This window comes from Mustelus asterias, chromosome 3 (assembly GCF_964213995.1).
Source record: "Mustelus asterias chromosome 3, sMusAst1.hap1.1, whole genome shotgun sequence".
Taxonomy (NCBI): domain Eukaryota; kingdom Metazoa; phylum Chordata; class Chondrichthyes; order Carcharhiniformes; family Triakidae; genus Mustelus; species Mustelus asterias.
Window position 1 is genome coordinate 89,456,684 of NC_135803.1, and position 21,732 is coordinate 89,478,415.

Here is a 21,732-nt window from a genome sequence, read left to right on the forward strand (position 1 = left end):
GTCCTTCAACATGGTGTTGGATCAGGAATTTCTGGATACTTATCAGCGTGGGAAGGGACCTAAGTTACAGACTGTGATGTGGAGAGGGCATGAAGTCCAAGGTTGTTAATCTTGGGAACAGCCATTTTATCAGCAGAATAAACTATATCATAAGGGAAAGTTAGGATTTGGAAGGATGAAGTCTATAAACCTGGGATGATGATAGGGAGAGACCTGCACTCCGACAACAGAGACCTGGCAGGGAGAAGCAGAGATCTGAAAATTAATTTTGGACACTGAAAAATTAGAGAAAGCACCCAAAAGTTATGGTTGCAGAGTCCACATTGACAGGAAGAACATAAAAGCAGTATATTTGAATGGATAGAGACTGCAGAAGTCTACAATTCTGAGGGACCTAGATGACGAATCATAAAAAGTTAGTACAGGTACAACAAATGATCAGGAAGGCAAATGAAATGCTCATAGAATCCCTACAGTGCAGAAGGAGACTATTCAGCCCATCGAGTCTGCACTGACCACAATCCCACCCAGGCCCTATTCCCGTAACCCACATATTTACCCTGCTAATCCCCTGACACTAGGGTCAATTTAGCATGGCCAATCCACCTAACCTGCACATCCTTGGACTAGTGTTTAATGCAAGGGAACTCAAGTATAAAAATAGGGAAGTGTTGTTTCAGCTGTAAAGGACCTTAATGAGACCGCATCTGGACAGTTATGTTATAGATAGGATATAAGTGCATTGGAAGCATTTCAGAAAACAGATTCCTGGGTTGAAAGTGTAATCTTAGAAGGAAAGGTTGAGTAGGTTTGGCTTGTATTCATTGGGAGTTTAGAAGAATGAGGGGTGATCTTATTGAAACAAAGACGATCCTGAGGGGACTTGGCAGGGTGAATACTAAGAAAATGTTTTTCCTTGTGGGGGAGTCTAGAACTACAGGATACAATTTAAAAATTAAGGAGCTCCCATTTAAGACTGAGATGGGGAGAATTATTTTCTCTGGGGATCGTTACCCTGTGGAATTCTCTTTTCCAGAGATTGGGTGATTGAAGACTAAGTAGACAGTTTTTTGATCAACAAGGAGCTGAGGGGCCAAATGGCCTATTTCTTCTCCTAATTCCTGTGTTCTGTTGTACAAGTATTGCTAAATAGCCAGAAGTGCAATGAAAAGACAGAGGTCATAGGAAAAAGGGAATGGAAAATGCTGATAAAACAATTTACGCTGGTAAAATTGACAAGAGAATTACCATAAATCATGACAACAGAGCGTTTGTGAACATACCCCAAGATCAACAATTTTATATAATTGCATTTTATGGTCAGGAAGATAGAGAGAAGGCAGTAATATCTTTCCTTTGCACTTCCAGGTGTACAAATGACTATTTCATTCCATGTCACAGACTTACATGTCAACCCAACCATGGTCCCCGATGATCTCAATTGCTTTTAGATGTTCCCCTGCAGAGAGATACATTTCTGCTGCTGCTTTTGGTTCATTGATGTTCCTGGCCCAGTCTGCTTGTTTAGTAATCAACATCTTAGTGTCCTTGGGATCACCTGAGCCAAGGAAATCCTGAGGAAATTGTGATAAAATAGATCATTACCATTCCCTCTGGTAAAAATTCAAAGAATAAAGTCAAATAAATAGAGATATTGATTTATATACAGTTACCAATAACCAACCCCATCTAGATTAAGAGATTTTTGTGTAAAATAATCAGGCTTCCTTTAATAAATTTCTTAATCTGATAATCCCTTTCCTTTTTAAATGTTTTGTTGGGATGTTGATGATATTGGTACAATCATATTAATGGCCTATATAATTACCCTGAAATCATTATGATTCAAACATGGAGTGATAGTGGTTATGTAGGCCAGAGCATATAGGGCTATCAATTTCCTTCCCTGAAGTGGAGATGCTGGTATTGGACTGGGGTGGGCACAGTAAGAAGTCTCACAACACCAGGTTAAAGTCCAACAGGTTTATTTGGTATCACGAGCTTTTGGAGCGCTGCCCCTTCATCAGGTGAGTGATGAAGGAGCAGTCACCTGATGAAGGAGCAGCACTCTGAAAGCTCGTGATACCAAATGAACCTGTTGGACTCCCCTGAAGGATATCAGTAAACCGGTTGGGTTTTTACAAAAGTCCAGAGCTTTCATGGTCATTTCTTTTGGTGCAAATCCAATGTTACTGAATTAAATTTCATAACTTGCTACAATGGGGTTTGAATTTAAGACCACCTGTGGCCAGCACGGTCCCAAAAGCACTGAACTACCGATTCCTAGTTTGCTATCATCTAACAATGATGTTTTTAAGTGACTGTAAAGGATACAAAATTGGCCTAGTGAGAATTTTCTTGTTTGCTTTCCTTTCCAGTCAGGAGTGACCAAGCCTCAGCCCAGCACTACAGATAGTTAGCACTGCTGCCTCATAGCGCCATGGACTGGGGTTCAATTCTGGCCTTGGCTGACTGGGTGGGGCTTGCATGTTCTACCCATGTTTGTGTGGGTTTCCTCTGGGTGCTCCGGCTTCCTCCCACTGTCCAAAAATGTGCAGGTTAGGTAGATTAGTCATGGCAAATTGCCCCTTAGTATCCAAAGATGTGCCGATTAGGTGGATTGGCCTTGATAATACATGGGGTTACGGGGAATGCGCCAAAGTAGAGTCCTCTTTCAGAGGGTCAGTGCAGACTCGATGGGCTAAATAGCCTCCACTGTATGGACTCTATAACAAAGAAAATCAGAATCTCGTCAGATCCAGGGAGTGGGCCAGCCTCACACTGCTCTAAAACACTGCACTCTGGTGCTCCAAAGTTATGATTTTTATTACCAAATGTCATGTCCTACTCCAGTTCCCAGTCGCCCAAGCAGTCTGTGCAATATCGCCAGAATGTGGAACAGGCAGAGAAAATTAAAATTAAATTACTCCTCTAGGGCATTTTATAGTGGCTCTTCTTGAAAGGGGTTTTGGTTGGAAAGTAGGCTGACTTTTTTTTGTTTGTCTTATTTAAAAATGTCAGCGCTATAAATCCCAATGAACAAATAGGAAAGGTCAACCAAGAAGATACTGGCAAATTCAAAGAAGTGTAAGTTAGGAAAAAAGTTGCTCTAGATCCCTTACATACATGCTGATGCAAGTTAAAATTTAATATTGTCATTGAACTAACTTAGAAATGAAGTTTAAAAACATTGCTGTATAATTTTGGTAGGACAGTACCTTTGCATAATCAAACATGCATAGGTCAGTGTACATATTTAAAGCTCGACTATTATTTCCTGTCTTCTTGTACAGTTTAGCTGCCTCATGGAACTTGGCCTGGTAGGCGTGCACATCTGCCAGAAACAACTCATTGTCACTCTCACCATGTTTTTTACGTTCCTGTAAAGGGAAAGAAACCCCACTTGTAATAACTGCAATCACAAATAGAGATTATACAATAAATTTCACACTGATTTAATTGTGTATTGAAAGGGAACAGTAGAAATCTATACAAATTTTGGTAGATATATCCTCTTGAGTTCAGTGGCATTAATCGTTCACGTAAGCAAATCCCAAACCCTTTAGGTTTTCCAAAGATCACATTCACTGGCCAATAACAACATATAGGATTGCATAATCCAGAAGTGCAAGAATGCATCCCGCTGGAACTAGATGATGACTTTTGAAGATCATCATCTGTACTCGTTCAACTCTTCAAGGGTGGACCAAGAATAATTGTTAAAATGAGGCCAAATACCAGTTATTTACTCCACAGTGGGTGTATGTAAAAGAGCAACAATTAAGGTAAGACTTATTTAGCTTAATCAGTACAACTTTCCAGTCTGGAATGCCTGGGACCAAGTCATTTCTGGATTTCAGAAATGTTTACATTATAGAATAATGTGAGAATACTTCATTACAAGAGTGTGAGTTGGAAAACACTATGGCTATAAATATTTACCTGAAACATAAAACTACAAAATCAAAAAATTAAAACAGTTTTACTCATCCAAGTACCATATCGCCCACGTTTTCACACTGCTTCAATATTTCATAAATGTTTGAGACACCCACGCCTCATACAAATTGTTCCCTGAACCATAGAATCCTGACAATGCAGAAGGAAGCTATTCGGCCCATCTGGTCTGCACCAACCCTCTGAAAGAGCAACTTACCCAGGCCTTCCTATAGAATCATAGAATCATACAGCGCAGGAGAGGCCGTTCGGCCCATAAAGTTCACACCAAATGTGGCTTTTAGTGTAATGACATTACACCAAATGTCATTACATTAGGAACACCTGAATCCCCACCTAATCCCATCTACCAGCACTTGGCCCATGGCACATCCTAACATTCAGGGCGAAGTTATCCAGATACCTCTTAAAGGGTGTGAGGCAACCAGCCTCTACCACCCTCCCAGGCAGCGCATTCCAGACCGGCACCACCCTCTGGGTAAAAAAAAGTTTTCCCTCACATTCTCCCAAACCTCCTGTTTCTCACCTTGAACCTATGTCCCCTCGTGACTGACCCTTCAACTAAGGGGAACAGCTACTCCTTATCCACTCTGTCCATGCCCCTCATAATCTTGTACGCCTTAATCAGGTCACCCCTCAGTCGTCTCTGCTCCTGCGAAAACAACCCAAGCCTACCCAACCTCTCTTCATAATAAATGTTGCATCCCAGGCAGCATCTTGGTGAATCTCCACTGCATCTCCAGTGCAATCACATCCTTCTGATAATGTGGCAACATGAACAGCACGCAGTACTCTAGCTGTGGCCTCACCAAAGTTCTTGACAACTCCAACATGACTTCTCTGCTTTTGTAATCTATGCCTCAATTAATAAAGGCAAGTGTCCCATATGCCTTTTTCACCATCCTACTAACATGTCCTTCTGCCTTCAGAAATCTGTGACAAACACGCCAAGGTCCCTTTGTTCCTCAGAACTTCCTCGTGTCCTACCATTCATTGAGTATTTCCTTGTCAAATTACTCCTTCCAAAGAGTATCACCTCACACTTTTCAGGGTTAAATTCCATTTGCCACTTATCTGCCCACCTGACCATTCTGTCTGTATCTTCTTGTAGCCTAAGACATTCAGCCTCACTGTTAACCACCCGGTCAATCCTTGTCTCATCCGCAAACTTATTAATCCTACCCCGCACATAGTCATCTATGTCATTTATATAGATGACGAATAATAGGGGACCCAACACAGATCCCTGTGGCACGCCACTGGACACTGACTTCTAGTCACTAAAGCAGCCTCTGTCATCACCCTCTGTCTCCTACAGCTGAGCCAATTTTGAATCCACTTTATCAAATTACCCTGCATTCCATGTGAATTTACCTTCTTTGCAAGTCTCCCATGTGGGACCTTGCCAAAGGCTTTGCTGAAATCCATATAAATTACATTGACTGCACTACCCTCATCTACACACCTGGTCACCTCCTAAAAAAATTCAATCAAATTTGTTAGATATGACCTCCCTCTGACAAAACCACGCTGACTATCCCTGATCAAGCTTTGCCTCTCCAAGTAGAAATAGATGCTCTCCTTCATACATTTCTCCAATAGTTTCCCAACCACAGACGTGAGACTCACTGGTCTCTAATTCCCTGGTTTATTTCTACAACACTTCTTAAATACCGGAACCACATTAGCTGTTCTCCAGTCCTCTGGTACCTCCCCCGTAACCAGAAAAGAATTGAAAATTTAGGTCAGAGCTCCTGCAATTTCCTCCCTTGCCTCCCACAGCAGCATAGGGCACAATTCATCTGGACCTGAAAATTTAACCACATTTAAGGCTGCCAACACCTCCAATACCTTGTCCTTCCCTATGGCAATTTGCTCAAGAACCTTGCAGTCTCTCTCTATCTCTGAATTCTACACCTTCATCCTTATTTTCTTGGGTGATGACAGATGTGAAGTATTCATTCAACAGTCGACCAATGTTCTCTAACTCCACCCACAGATTGCCCCCTGGGTCCCTAATGGACCCTACTCTTTCCCTGGTTATCCTCCCTGCCCTATCCCTGTAACCCCTTACATTCACCCTGCTAATCCACCTAACCTATACATCTTTACACACTAAGGGACAATTTAACATGGTCAATCCACCTAACCTGCGCATTGGACTGCGGAAGGAAACTGGAGCACCCAAAGGAAACCCACGCAGACACATGGAGGAGATAGAAACTCCACCCAAGGCCGGAACGAACTCGTGTTCCTGGCAGTGCTAACCACTGTGCCACCATGTCACTCCTGATCTAGTTTCTTTTTGATTTCCACTTGTTCCAATATTATAAGCATAACATGCTTACATTTGGCTATACTTTCCTTAGATGCCATTGTGAGGGTTTTAAAAAACCAAACTATATGCTGGGAATGTTTGTGTCTCTTCGAAGGCTCTGCTGCACAAGGAAAGGAGTGGGAGGAAGGGGGAAAAGAAAGAGAGAGCGAGAGGCAGACAGTGAGTGAGAGAAAGATAGAGACAGAAAGAGAAAAACAGTGAGAGAGCCAGAGTGAGAAATAGACAGAGTGACAGAGAGAAATATAAGCAGAAGTGCACAACGAGGGACTGGCAGAGAAAGACAGAGACCAGAATTCTCCAATGTCATACGCCCCGCCACCATTGCCAGCGTTCATCCAAATCTCCATTTGCAGCAGCGGGGCCAGAGAATCCCAGCAGCGGATGAGGTTGGAGAATCCTGGCCAGAGTCAGTGCAGAGAGAGAAATAAAGTGGCATTGTAACCTTGTGCTGCGATTTCCCACACTACAGACAGCATGGCAGGTAAGCCAATGGCTCTGTAGTGGCCCTCAAATAGTTGATCAGTGGCAGGTCTGCTCCAAATATTTCCAAACAATTGATGTTTTTGTGCAGTGGAGGTTAAAGTACAATGATTATACCACATTTTCCCACATTGGTGGAAAATGTTGTTTGACTCAGGGCTCAAAATACACAGGGATGGTGCCTGAATTTGCTCGAGAATTCCTAAAGAACCTGTGAAAAATCAAAAATACAAAAGATTGAGAGAAAATTCATCCCAATACAGATATCCCCCTCTTTAAAGCATGTTTTTATTTCAACGCAGTGTATGTCAATTGGAGAAGTTGCTTGAAAAGCACTGCCTCCATTTTCACTTGAGCATCGATCCTCCCCATGTACCAATATCCATACTGTAACTGAGCATGCTCGATATATTCTTTCAACACTTCCCATTGCTTTACTCCCCCACTATCATCCCAACCCTCTTCACCCTATTACAGAAAGGATATTATTAAACTAGAAAGAGTGCAGAAAAGATTTACTAGGATGCTACCGGGACTTGATGGTTTGAGTTATAAGGAGAGGCTGGATAAACTGGGACTTTTTTCTCTGGAGCGTAGGAGGCTGAGGGGCGATCTTATAGAGGTCTATAAAATAATGAGAGGCATAGGTCAGCTAGATAGTCAATATCTTTTCCCAAAGGTAGGGGAGTCTAAAACGAGAGGGCATAGGTTTAAGGTGAGAGGAGAGAGATACAAAAGTGTCCAGAGGGGCAATTGTTTCACACAGAGGGCAGTGAGTGTCTGGAACAAGCTGCCAGAGATAGTAGTAGAGGTCGGTACAATTTTGTCTTTTAAAAAGCATTTAGACAGTTACATGGATAAGATGGGTATAGAGGGATATGGGCCAAATGTGGGCAATTGGGATTATCTTAGGGATTTTTAAAAAAGGGCAGCATGGACAAGTTGGGCCGAAGGGCCTGTTTCTATGCTGTAAACCTCAATGACTCTATGACTCATTCCCAGACACAGGCACTCCTGAGCACTTCCCACTCACCAGCACTTGCAACACCTTCATGCTCACTACCCCCTCCACAACCCTTTCAGTCACGGACCCCCCAAATGCCACAATCCTCTTGCCAACCCATCCAACACCCACCTGCTCACCACCCTGATCTCCTTCCACTCTCCAACCCTCCTGACCCACTCCCGCTCTTTGGTCCTCCCAACCCTCCCCCTCACCAGTTCTCCAAAGCCCTACCGCTCAACGGTCCTCCCAGCTCCCACTGGCTCACTGGTCCTCCCGACCCCCTCCCACTCACCAGTCCTCCCAGCCCCTCCCACTCACCGGTCCTCCCAACCCCCTCCCACTCACCAGTCCTCCCGACCCCCTCCCACTCACCAGTCCTCCCAGCCCCTTCCATTCACCGGTCCTCCCGACCCCCTCCCACTCACCAGTCCTCCCAGCCCCTTCCATTCACCGGTCCTCCCGACCCTCTCCTACTCACCGGTCCTCCCAGCCCCTCCCATTCACCGGTCCTCCCGACCCTCTCCTACTCACCGGTTCTCCCAGCCCCTTCCATTCACCGGTCCTCCCGACCCTCTCCTACTCACCGGTCCTCCCAGCCCCTCCCATTCACCGGTCCTCCCGACCCTCTCCTATTCACCGGTCCTCCCAGCCCCTCCCACTCACCGGTCCTCCCGACCCCCTCCCACTCACCAGTCCTCCCAGCCTCTCCCACTCACCGGTCCTCCCGACCCTCTCCCACTCACCGGTCCTCCGAACCTCTCCCACTCACCGGTCCTCCCGACCCCCTCCCACTCACCGGTCCTCCCGACCCCCTCCCACTCACCGGTCCTCCCGACCCCCTCCCACGCACCAGTCCTCCTGACCCCCTCCCACGCACCAGTCCTCCCGACCCCCTCCCACTCACCGGTCCTCCCAGCCCCTCCAATTCACCGGTCCTCCCGACCCCCTCCCACTCACCGGTCCTCCCGACCCCCTCCCACTCACCAGTCCTCCCGAGTCCTCCCACTCACCGGTCCTCCTGACCCCCTCCCATTCACCAGTCCTCCCAAGTCCTCCCACTCACCGATCCTCCCGACCCCCTCCCATTCACTGGTCCTCCGAACCTCACCCACTCACCGGTTCTCCAACCCTCTCTCGCTCACGGGTCCTCCCGACCCTCTCCCATTCACGGGTCCTCCCGACCCTCTCCCATTCACTGGTCCTCCTGACCCCCTCCCACTCACCGGTCCTCCCGACCCCTCTGCTCTCCAGTCCTCCCAACCCCTCCCATTCACTGGTTCTCCTAATTCTTCCCACTCACCGTCTTCCCAACTCTTCCCACTCACTGGTCCTTTCAACCTCTCCCAGTCACCAGTCTTCCTGACTCCTTCCCACTTACCGGTCCTCCCGATCCCTTCTGCTCAACGGTCTCCCTGACTCTGTCCCACTTGTACCCCAGTCCAACGCCGGTATCTCCACATCTGCCCCACTTGCCAGCCCTCCTGACTTTCTTCTGCTTGCAGATGTTCCCAGCCTCTCTGTGCTCCTATCGTTAAAGCTCAGGATGTTGTTTGCTTTATTAACCACGCGCTCACCCTGTTCTGCCACCTTCAATGATTTATGCACCCTTGTACTGCGGCTCCTGAACCCCCTTTAGAATTTTATCTTTCATTTTGTATTGTCTCTTTGCATTCATCCTACCAAAATAAATCGCACACTTCTCCGCATTAAGTTTCATCTTTAATTTGTTTACCTATTCCACCAGTTTGTCGAGGTCCTTTTGAAGTTCTACACTGTTCTGATGGTTCACAATACTCCCAAGTTTTGTAATATTCACAAATTCTGAAATTGTCTCATGTACACCAAGGTCATTAATATACATCAGGAAGAGCAAGAGTCCCCAACACTGACCCTTAGGGAACTCCATTTCAAACCTTCCTCAATTCTGAAAAACATCCATTAAGCACTACTGTTTCTTGTCACTCAGCCAATTTTGTATTTGAGTTGCTTCTGTCCCTTTCATTCCATGAACTCTAACTTTGCTCATAATCTATTGGAAGTCCATATTCATCACATCAATGGCATTTGCCTCATCAATCCTTGGTTATCTCATCAAAAACTCCAGCAAATTAAACATGATTTGTTCTTAACAAATCAATGCTGACTTCCTTTAATTAACCCAAACATATCACGTTGCTACTGCCCATTTATGCCAATGGTTTCAATTTTGCTCCACCTTTTTAAATCCAGGTCATTTATCTACTCTTTACCACCAGCTTTTCTGGTACATTGTCTTTATTTATATCTCATCCAGTATCACACAAGGCAAGAGGCCAAACAGACCCAAAACGTTAACTGTTTCTCTCTCCACAAGTGCTGTTCGACCTGAGTTTATCAAGCATTTTCTGTTTTTATCCCAAAAACCTCCTCGTTTACCCATAACTTTGGCAAAATCCTCTTCGTTGGTAATGCAAAGTATTCAGTTAGTATTTCAGCCATGGCCTTCTGCCTCCATCAGCAGATCTCCATTTCAGTCTCTAATCAGGCCCATCGCTCCTTTGACAGTCCTTGTAGTTTTAATACACCTATGGAAAACCTCCTGCTCATTAACTGCTAATCTATTCTCATTCTGACTCTTTGCTCCTCACATTTCCCTTTAAAGTTTATTTATTAGTTACGGCACGGTAGCACAGTGGTTAGCACTGCTGCTTCACAGCTCCAGGGACCTGGGTTCGATTCCCGGCTTGGGTCACTGTCTGTGTGGAGTTTGCACATTCTCCTCGTGTCTGCGTGGGTTTCCTCCGGGTGCTCCGGTTTCCTCCCACAGTCCAAAGATGTGCAGGTTAGGTTGATTGGCCATGCTAAAATTGCCCTTAGTGTCCTGGGATTCGTAGGTTAGAAGGATTAGTTGGTAAATATGTAGGGACATGGGGGTAGGGCCTGGGTGGGATTGTGGTCGGTGCAGACCCGATAGGCTGAATGGCCTCTTTCTGTGCTGTAGGGTTTCTAAGATTCTAAGATTCTAAGTAGGCTTACATTAACACTGCAATGAAGTTACTGTGAAAATTCCCCATTCGCCACGCTTCGGCATCTGTTCAGGTACACTGAGGAAGAATTTAGCATGGCCAATGCATCTAACCAGCACGTCTTTCGAACTATGGGAGGACACCGGAGACACGAGGAGAACGTGCGGAGTCCGCGCAGACAGTGACCCAAGCGGGAGTCAAACCCAGGTCCCTGGCATGTGAGGCAGCAGTGTTAACCAGTGTGTCACTGCGCCGCCCCCATTCTATACGTCTAATCCATATTACTTACACACACACGCACACACTTGCATCATCAAGTTGGCATTTGTCATTTCCCCTTTTCTGCTTCATCCTACTCTCTAAATCAATTGTCCTGCTTTTATTGTCCTCCCTTTCCCCTTTGGTAATATGTATGGACTGGACCCAAACCATCTTCTATTTAAAGGCTGTCCATTGCTCCATTTCATTTCTGCCCAACTCCAAATTGCCTGGGCCAAATCTCTCTCCGATTCACTGAATTTAACCCTCCTCCAGTTCAGTGTTTTAATTCTAAATTGCACTTTATTCTTCACCATAACTAATTTGAACTTTGTAATACCAGTATCACTATTCCCAAGATGCTCTCTCACTTTGACATTCCTTACATAACCCACTTCATTTCCCAGGACTAGGTCCAGCAAATCTGTCTTGTTAGGCAGGAAACATACTGGTCAAGAAAATTCTCCTTTTTTCCTTCCCTACCTTTCCTGAATACTTCATAAACATAAATATTAAGGATTGTTTTGAATAGGTCTCAGTTATCAACATTACATCAACTTCCCACCTGGCTATTTGTGCTTTTAGGTTGGCAGACTGTGACCAGTGTGGCACCTTAAGGACCATTGCTAGGGCCCCATCTATTCACAATCTATATTAATGATTTGGATGTGAGGATTAAAGTTGATATTTCCAAGTATGTAGATGACACAAAAACAAGATGGAAGTTTGAATTGTTGCAAAGATGCTTCAAGGGAATTTGGAGAAGCTCAGCACAAGCAAAAATTTGGCAGATGGAATTCAATGTGGGGAATTGGAGGTTATCCACTTTGATAGGGAAAACATTGGGCACGATCTTATGACCTCATCTCGCCCATCGTTTGGTGAGGCTAGGTGCCATGATTAGGTGAGAGGTGAAAAATCAGAAACGCACCCAATTTCTTGCCTCCCCCAATTGTACTGGCCCTGGTTTGCTATTACTGTGCCAGGGGCAGTGCCAAGAGGGTGGGACCTGAAAAGGATGGGGCTATGACAGTGGGAGGGAGGAAAGGGGAGCTCCACAGGGGTGGTGATCTGGGAGGGGGGGGGGGGGGAACTCTGCAGGCGGGTGTGATTGGGAGGAAGGGAACTCTGCAGACAGGGGTAATCAGGACGGAGGGAACTTTGCAGACAGGGGTGGTCGGGGAGGAAGTGAACTCTACAGACGGGGGCAGTCGGGAGGGAGTGAACTCTGCAGACAAGGGTGATCGGGGGGGGGGGGGGGGGGGGGGGAGACACGACACGACTCTGCAGATGGGGGTGGTCAGGGAAGGAGTGAACTCTGCAGACAGGGGTGGTCGGGGAGGGAGTGAACGCTGCAGACAGGGGTGATCAGGAGGGAGGGAACTCTACAGACGAGGGGGGTGATCGGGGAAGGAGTGAACTCTGCAGACGGGAGGTGGGGGGGGGGGGATGATCGGGGAGGGAGTGAACTCTGCAGACGGGAGGTGGGGGGGGGGTGATCGGGGAGGGAGTGAACTCTGCAGACGGGAGGTGGGGGGGGGGTGATCGGGGAGGGAGTGAACTCTGCAGACGGGAGGTGGGGGGGGGGGATGATCGGGGAGGGAGTGAACTCTGCAGACAGGGGGGGGGGGCGGTGATCGGGGAGGGAGGGAACTCTGCAGACGGGGGTGGTCAGGGAGGGTGTGAACTCTACAGACGGGAGTGATCAGCAGGGGGTGGTGATAGAACGCCACAGGGGGTGAGGGGCGATCAATGGAGAGGGAAGGGTCCCGATGTCCGTGGGGTGAGGGGGGGGGAGAGACTGGCACAAGGGGCGATCAGTGGTGGGGGGTGATTGGGAATGAAATCTGCAGACGGGGCTGGTCGGGGAGGGAAAGGGAACTCTGCAGGGGCGGTGATCAGCGAGGGAAGGGACGAATTCTGCAGGTGGGGTTGATTAAGGAGGGTGTGAACTCTACAGACGGGAGTGATTGGCAGGGGGTGGTGATAGAATGGCACAGGGCGTGAGGGGCGATCAATAGAGAGGGAAGGCTCCCGATGTCTGTGGGGTGAGGGGAGAGTGGGGGAGAGAGACCGGCACAAGGGGCGATTGGTGGTGGTGGTAGGGGGGAGGGGAGGTCCCAATGTCCGTTGGGCGGGTGGGTTGGGGGCTGGGGGAGGGGTGATAGGAGATCTCCCAGTGAACTGGAAGATCAGGGCACCTGTACAAGAGCTCAGCAGCCGGCTTTCCTGCGAGCTCAGGCTCTGCCCTCTGCCCCCAATGCTGACGAGAATTGCATCCTGACACTTGTTTTGCATCGAGTGCCATAAGATTTCGACTCACAGCTCACCAAAAAAAAACATTCTTTCCCATTTTCTTGCTCATTCGGCATTTGAAATTTTTTTTGTTAAATTGCACATGGTATTTTTAAAAGGCTGGAGGCTGTCAAGTGTTAAACTTCAAAGGGTGTTCTCGTTCACGAGCCACTGAAAGCTAACATGCACCTCAACAAGCAATTAAAGTTAAAAGTTATTTTATTAGTGTCACAAGTAGGCTTACATTAACATTGCAATGAAGTTACTGTAAAAATCCCTTAGTCGCCACACTCTGCCTATTCGGGTATACTGAGGGAGAATTTAGCAGAGGCAATCCACCTAATCAATGAAGATGACAAATGGGGTATGTTAGTCTTTATTAGAGGATTTGCAAAGTGGAATAAAGATGTCCTATTGCAACTATACAGAGCCTTGGTGAGGCCACATGTGGGGAGTACTGTGTGCAGTTTTTACCCTCTTACCTAAGGAAAAATATAATTGCCATAGAGGGAGTACAACAAAGGTTCACTAAATGATCTCTTGGAAGGGATGGAGGAATCCATGAGGAAAGATTTTAGCATGGCCAATCCACCTAATCAATTAAGAAGACAAATGGGGTATGTTAGTCTTTATTACAGAGGATTACAGACTGGTCCTTTATTCTCTAGAGTTTAGAAGAATGAAAGGTGATCTCATTCAAACAAAGTTTGACAGGGTAGATACAGGAAGGATGTTTCCCCTGGCTTGTGGAGTTTAGAATGAGGGGAGGCCATCTAAGACTGAGGTGAAGAGGAATTTCATCACTCAGAATGTGGTAAATCTTTGGTATTCTCTATCCCAGAGGGCTGTGGAGGCTCAGACATTGACTATGTTCAAGACTGAGATCGATAGTTTTCCACATATTAAAACATCAAAGGATAGCGGGATAGTGCAGGAAAATGGTGTTGAAGTAGATGATCAGCCATGACCTCATTGACTGATGGAGTGGGTTCAAGGGCCAAAGCGTTTACTCCTGCTGCTATTTCTTATGTTTTTATGAATCTCAAAACCTGCCTTCTAGAGGATACCTCTAGCCATGCATTATCCTGCCATACCCTTCTATTTCTGTGCTCACTAGCACGTGGCACTGGGAGTAACCTGTGAGGTTCCATTTTTTAAACTTGCGCCCTAGCTCCTTAAACTCTGATGGCAGGATTTTGACATTCTTTCTTCCTATGTACTATCACTTCTGGTTCTTCTCCTTCCTGCTGCATCCACTCCATGATATAACTTACCCTGGCACCAGGAAGGCAACATACCATATAGCTCACGTTGACAGTAGTGGAGCTGTCTGTATGTCCCTGTGATTATCAAATCCACAATTACTCCATCTGAATCTTAACCTACGTTGCCTTAACTTGCTGTCCTATGAATTTAACAGTTTCCCTTTAGCAACATAATCCGAAATCTGAAAAATGGCATGGACAAATTGCAATGCAATTTGTGAATACTCTGTCAGTTTATATCTTAAGTATTGGGTGGCAGTACCTGTACTGTAAAATATCGAAAATGCATTGCAAGCAACTGTAATAAGCACCAGGCCGTCCACAGGACCTTGCTGACCTTTTTAGAGCTGACACGACACCCAGACTGCATTTATATTCCATGCAGTCTCTAGTAGAAATTATTTACATAGATTATTTATAGAGATTACACTCTGCAAGAAGTATTATGCCATTCCCCTCCCAAGTCTGGAGGACCATGACTTTGGATATGCAGCACAGCTTTAGATTTGGTGAGAAGCAGTTCGCATTGAAGTTGCTGTCTCAAAGTAATATCAGTTTCAACTATGATATGGGCAACTGTTTTACAATTGCTAACTACACACGCCTTACCTCAATGTTGCTAATAAGCTCCAGATAGCGGAGGTCTCGCACTCTGATAAATGCCTGCCAATAAATTAAAATATTAAATTAAAACATGCATGAAAATCCTACTCTACTTGAGCACATACGTAATTTAGGCTGACATTCCAGTACTGTACTGATGGAGTGCAGCACAGGCAGAGGTGCCAGTCCCATCTCAGGCGGCTGTAAAATGTTCTGTGGCACTATTTAAGGAAGGAAGTTCCCCCGGTGTCCTGACCAACATTTATTAGCACTAATTGCTGTTTGTGAGAGCCTTCTGTCTGCAAATTGTTTGTTGTGTTTCCTACATTACAAAAATGACTGTACTTCACAAGTACTTCATTGGCTGTGAAGTACTTTAGGATATCTTGAGGTCATGAATGGTGCAATATGTGGGCGGCACGGTAGCACAGTGGTTAGCACTGCTGCTTCACAGCTCCAGGGACCTGGGTTCGATTCCCGGCTTGGGTCACTGTCTGTGTGGAGTTTGCACATTCTCCTCGTGTCTGTGTGGGTTTCCTCCGGGTGCTCCGGTTTCCTCCCACAGTCCAAAGATGTGCGGGTTAGGTTGATTGGCCATGCTAAAATTGCCCCTTAGTGTCCTGAGGTGTGTAGGTTAGAGGGATTAGCGGGTTAATGTGTTGGGATATGGGGGTAGGGCCTGGGTGGGATTGTGGTCGGTGCAGACTCGATGGGCCAAATGGCCTCTTTCTGCACTGTAGGGTTTCTATGATTTCTATAAATCCAAGTCTTTCCCTTTCTCTTTCAAACATTAATGAAGTACAGATGAAGTGTTTTTCAACAGTTACACTGCTACCTGCTAGAGCACCAACGTGCAGCTCCACAAAAGAGTGGGATGTAGATCTGATCCATCCCCTGCCCATTCCACTGAATCCCAGAAAGAAACCTCAAATGGAGGCAAGTCTTTGCCTGGAGATAGGTGTGATAAAACAGTCCCAACTGTTATTTGAATGCACCCGGCTTCAACAGGGCTTGAGAGAAAGTTCAAACACAGACTCTCAATGCCAGTCTGAATGTGATACTTTCTTATAATTCTAGCAGAGTCAGTGATATTACTAATGTTGAGTCAAGAAGTTACAAATGGGATACTGTCCCATCCTGGAAGAATTTTGAAAGCAGTTTGAAAGAGTTCCTCAGATACAGCACTATATTTTTTGAAACCAGAAAACTGTCTGCAGCAAATTCTTGGATGACTGCTCAGAAATTCCTCTCCGACTCCTTAATTCTAAATATCAAACAAACTCCATGGGATTGGGGATAGTCACAACTAGTGAAGGATTGGAAAACTGCCAATGTGACACCCTATTCAAAAAGAGAGGGAGGTAAAAAGCAGGCAACTATAGGCCAATTAGCCTAACATCTGTTGTTGGAAAAATGTTGGAATCAATTATTAAGGAAGTAATGGCAACACATTTGGAAAATCATAATCTAATCAAGCAGAGTCAGCATGGCTTCATAGAACATAGAACAGTACAGCACAGAACAGGCCCTTCGGCCCACGATGTTGCGCCGAGCTTTATCTGAAACCAAGATCAAGCTATCCCACTCCCTATCGTCCTGGTGTGCTCCATGTGCCTATCCAATAACCGCTTAAATGTTCCTAAAGTGTCTGACTCCACTATCACTGCAGGCACTCCATTCCACACCCCAACCACTCTCTGCGTAAAGAACCTACCTCTGATATCCTTTCTGTGTCGCCCACCACGAACCCTATAGTTATGCCCCCTTGTAATAGCTCCATCCACCCGAGGAAATAGTCTTTGAACGTTCACTCTATCTATCCCCTTCATCATTTTATACACCTCTATTAAGTCTCCCCTCAGCCTCCTCCGCTCCAGAGAGAACAGCCCTAGCTCCCTCAACCTTTCCTCATAAGACCTACCCTCCAAACCAGGCAGCATCCTGGTAAATCTCCTCTGCACTCTTTCCAGCGCTTCCACATCCTTCTTATAGTGAGGTGACCAGAACTGCACACAATATTCCAAATGTGGTCTCACCAAGGTCCTGTACAGTTGCAGCATAAAAAGGGAAATTGTGACTAATCAATTTATTAAGAGTTTTTCAAGGAAGTCTCAACCAGATTGAATAGAGGGGAACCAGTAGATGTGTTGTATATGGACTTCCAAAAACCGTTCAACAAGGTAGCTCACAAAAGGTCAAGTCATAAGATATGAGCCCCTCGTGTTGGAGGTAGTATATTGGAATGGATAGAGAATTGGCTAATGGGCAGGAAACAGCGAGTGGGGATAAAGGATTGTTTTTCAGGTTGGCGACCTGTAACCAGTGAAGTTCCATAGGGATCAGTGCTAGGACCTCGACTGTTTACAATATATATTAAAGACTTGGAGGAAGGAATGTACTGTAGCCAAATTTGCGGAAAACACAAAAATAGGTGGAAAGGCAAGTTGCGAGAGGTTTAAACAGTTTACAAAGAGATATTGATAGGTTAATTAAGTGGGCAAAAAGTTGGCAAATGGAATATAATGTGGGAAAATGTGAAGTTCCTCGTTTTGGAAGGGAGAACAAAAGATCAGTATTATTTAAATGGAGAAAAGCTGCAGAAAGCTGTAACACAAAAGGGCTTGGGGGCATTTGTGCACGAACATAGAAAGCTAGCACACAGGTGCAGCAGGTAATCAGGAAGGCTAATGGAATATTGGCCCTTATTTCGAGGAGGTTGGAGTATAACAGTAGGGAAGTCTTGCTGCATGTGTATAAGATCTGGTGAGACCAGATCTGGAATAATGTGAGCAGTTTTGGCCCCCTTATTTAAGGAAAGATATTATTTCATTGGAGGCAGTTCAGAGAAGGTTCACGATGATAATCCATTATATGGAGGGATTGTCTTATGAGGAAAGGTTACACAGCTTGGGATGCTACTCATTGGAGTTCAGAAGAATGGGAGGTGATCTCATTGAAATATATAGGATTCTTAAGGGACTTCACAGTGTAAATGCTGAGAGGATGTTTCCCCTCATAGGAGATTCTAGGACCAGAGGGCAGAGTCTCGGAATAAAGGGGTGCAAATTAAGACTAAAATAAGGAGGAATTCCTTCTCTCCAAAGGTTGAGAGTCTTTGGAACTCCATTCCTCAGAGAGCTGTGAAGCCAGAGTGCTTGGATATATTTAAGGCTGAGATAGATAGATTTTTGATCATAAAGGGAATCAAAAGTTACGGGGAAAGGGCAAGAAAGTGGAAGTGAGGAATATCAGCCATGATCCAATCAAATAGTGGAGCAGGCTTGATGGGCTAAGCAGCCTACTCCTGTTCCTATTTCTTATGGTCTTATAATTTATTACTAGAAAAGGGCACTGCATTCCCCTGCCACAGCCCCTTCAGCAAACACGTGTCCAAAATGGGTAATAGTTATGTGACTGATCTAATAATCTCAATCTGAAGGTGTTGCAAAGTTGAGTAGAGTAATTGTAGATTGGTGTTTATAAAATTGTAAAATGCTAGGGAAGAAGCATTGCATGATCCCTTTAAAAGGTGGTGCTTTTCTGTGGTTAGGGTTTAAAAAAGTGTAAGTACATATGGAGCCCCGGACTGAAACATGTGTATTGAAAGGCTAAACACAGTAAGAGTTTTAACAACACCAGGTTAAAGTCCAACAGGTATATTTGGTAGCAAATGCCACCAAATTGCTACCAAATAAACCTGTTGGACTTTAACCTGGTGTTGTTAAAACTCTTATTGTGTTGACCCCAGTCCAACGCCGGCATCTCCACATATTGAAAGGCTAAGCAGCAGTGTTACCAAAGCGACAGGCTTTCAGGCAGTTGAATTATATGAATTCAGCCTATCAATTTGAATTCGGCACTTAGATACCAAGAACCTAATAAATTTAAATCTGATGGTTTTGGCAACCTAGGACCAATCCTACTGTGGGAAATATTGATATGTCATCATAGGTATAAAAGAAGGGAGGCAGTGGGACAAAAGAAGAGAGCAACTGCCACCCGCCAGAGTAACAGCTCTTAGTTCACCTCTCAGCTCCAGAGAGAGAGAGAGAACTGCTGGCTCTCTTGGCCTCATTTATGTGTTAAGAGAAAGCACCATCTCGATAGCAAAGATACCAAAGAAGATAGAAGAAAGAAGAATCAACAGAGAAGGCCCAGAATATTCTGGAAAACACAAAAACATCGTTGTAATTTAGAGAGTGACTGCAATTCTATTTTTTGTTAATGAGTGGGAATTGTATTTATCTGAACAGCATTCCATGGTTTTATTGGATAGGTTGGAGCAGCACGTGGATGCACTTAGGAGCATGAAGGAGGCGGAAAATGTCATAGATAGGAGCTTTAGAGACGTGGTCACACCGAAGGTGCAGGCAGATAGATGGGTGACCGCCAGAAGGGGCAGGAAGTCAATGTAGGAATCCCCTATGGTCATCCCCCTCTCTAACAAGTATACCATTTTGGATACTGTTGGGGGAGATGGGCAATCAGGGGATACCAGCAGCAGCAGCCAAAGCAGTGGTGCCAGGGCTGGCTCTGTTATTAAGCAGGGAGGGACAAAGAGGACTAGAGCAATAGTTATAGAGGACTCTATAGTTAGGGGTGCAGATAGGCGTTTCTGTGGACGTGAAAGAGACTCCAGGATGGTATGTTGCCTCCCTGGTGCCAGGGTCCAGGGTGTCTCTGAACGGACAGAAAGCATTCTGAAGGGAGAGGGTGAACAGCCAGAGGTCGTGGTACATATTGGTACTAACGACATAGGCAGGAAGAGTGATGAGGTCCTGCAGCAGCAGTTTAGGGAGTTAGGTAGAAAGTTAAAAAGCAGGACTTCTAGGGTTGTAATCTCAGGATTACTCCCTGTGCCATGTGCTAATGGGGCGAGGAATAGGAAGATAGTGCAGCTCAACACGTGGCTAAACAGCTGGTATAGGAGGGAGGGTTTCAGATATCTGGACTATTGAGGTCCCTTCCGAGGCAGATGGGACCTGTACAAGGAGGACGGGTTGCACCTAAACTGGAAGGACACAAATATTCTGGCTGGGAGGTTTGCTAGTGTCACACGGGAGGATTTAAACCAGTTTGGCAGGGGGGTGAGAACCAAAGCAAAGGTGAATTTGTTGAAGGAGAACCAGAGAGTAGGGCCAGTAAGACTCAGAGAAACAGCAGGCAGGGTGGGGTTGCTAATCAGAGAGGATCTGGTGGACTGAAGTGCATTTGTTTCAATGCGAGAAGTGTAACAGGAAAGGCAGATGAACTTAGAGCTTGGATTAGTACTAGGAACTATGATGTTGCCATAACAGAGACTCGGTTAAGGGAAGGACAGGATTGGCAGCTTAACATTCCAGGATACAGATGTTTCAGGCAGGATAGAGGGGGATGTAAAAGGGTTGGGGGAGTTGCACCACTGGTTAAGTAGAATATCACAGCTGTACTCCGGGAGGACACCTCGGAGGGCTCATACAGCGAGGCAATATGGGCAGAGCTCAGGAATAGGAAAGGTGTAGTCACAATGTTGGGGGTTTACTAAAGGCCACCTAACAGCCAGCGGGAGATAGAGGAACAGATATATAGGCAGATTTTGGCAAGATGTAAAAGTAACATGGTTGTCGTGGTGGGAGATTTTTAATTTCCCCTATATTGACTGGGACTCACTTAGTGCTAGGGGCGTGGATGGGGCAGAGTTTGTAAGGAACTTCCTGAAACAGTATGTAGATAGTCCAACTAGGGAAGGGGCCATACTGGACCTGGTATTGGGGAATTAGCCCCGCCAGGTGGTCGATGTTTCAGTAGGGGAGCAGTTCGGGAACAGTGACCACAATTCAATAAGCTTTAAGGTACTGATGGATAAAGTGTAATCCTCAAGTTAAGGTGCTAAATTGGGGGAAGGCTAATTACAACAATATTAGGCAGGAACTGAAGAATGTAGATTGGGGGTAGATGTTTGAGGGCAAATCAACATCTGGCATGTGGGAGGCTTTCAAGTGTAAATTGATAGGGATTCAGGACCGGCACATTCCTGTAAGGAAGAAGGATAAGTATGGCAAGTTTTGGAAACCTTGGATAACAAGAGATATTGTGAGCCTAGTCAAAGAGAAAAGGGAAGCATTTGTCAAAGCGAGGAGGCTGAGAACACATGAAGCAAGTGTGGAATACAAGGAAAGTAGAAAGAAACTTAAGCAAGGAGTAAGAAGGACTAAAAGGGGTCATGAAAAAGCATTGGCCAGCAGGATTAAGGAAAATCCCAAGGCTTTTTATACATAAATAAAGAGCAAGAGGGTAGCCAGGGAGAGGGTTGGCCCACTCAAGGACAAGGGAGGGAATCTATGTGTGGAGCCAGAGGAAATGGGCGAGGTATTAAATGAGTACTTTGTGTCAGTATTCACCAAAGAGGACTTGGTGGATGATGAGTCTGGGAAAGGACGTGTAGATAGTTTGAGTCATGTTGAGATCAAAAAGGAGGAGGCATTGGGGTTCTTGAGAAACATTAAGGTAGACAAGTCCCCACGGCCTGATGGGATATACCCAAGA

At 45.6% G+C, this 21,732-nt stretch overlaps 1 protein-coding gene across 1 annotated transcript in view; it reads right to left on the reverse strand.

Annotated features, from left to right (window-relative positions):
• The window catches only part of ift122 (intraflagellar transport 122 homolog (Chlamydomonas)), a 232,907-nt gene that overhangs the window by 86,805 nt on the left and 124,370 nt on the right, over positions 1–21,732 (reverse strand). Inside the window, exons 16-18 of the mRNA XM_078210139.1 lie at positions 15,214–15,267; positions 3,219–3,380; positions 1,408–1,574 (exon numbers count right to left, since the gene is read on the reverse strand). Coding sequence (XP_078066265.1) covers positions 1,408–1,574; positions 3,219–3,380; positions 15,214–15,267 — 383 coding nt within the window. The remainder of the gene's footprint in view (positions 1–1,407; positions 1,575–3,218; positions 3,381–15,213; positions 15,268–21,732) is intronic.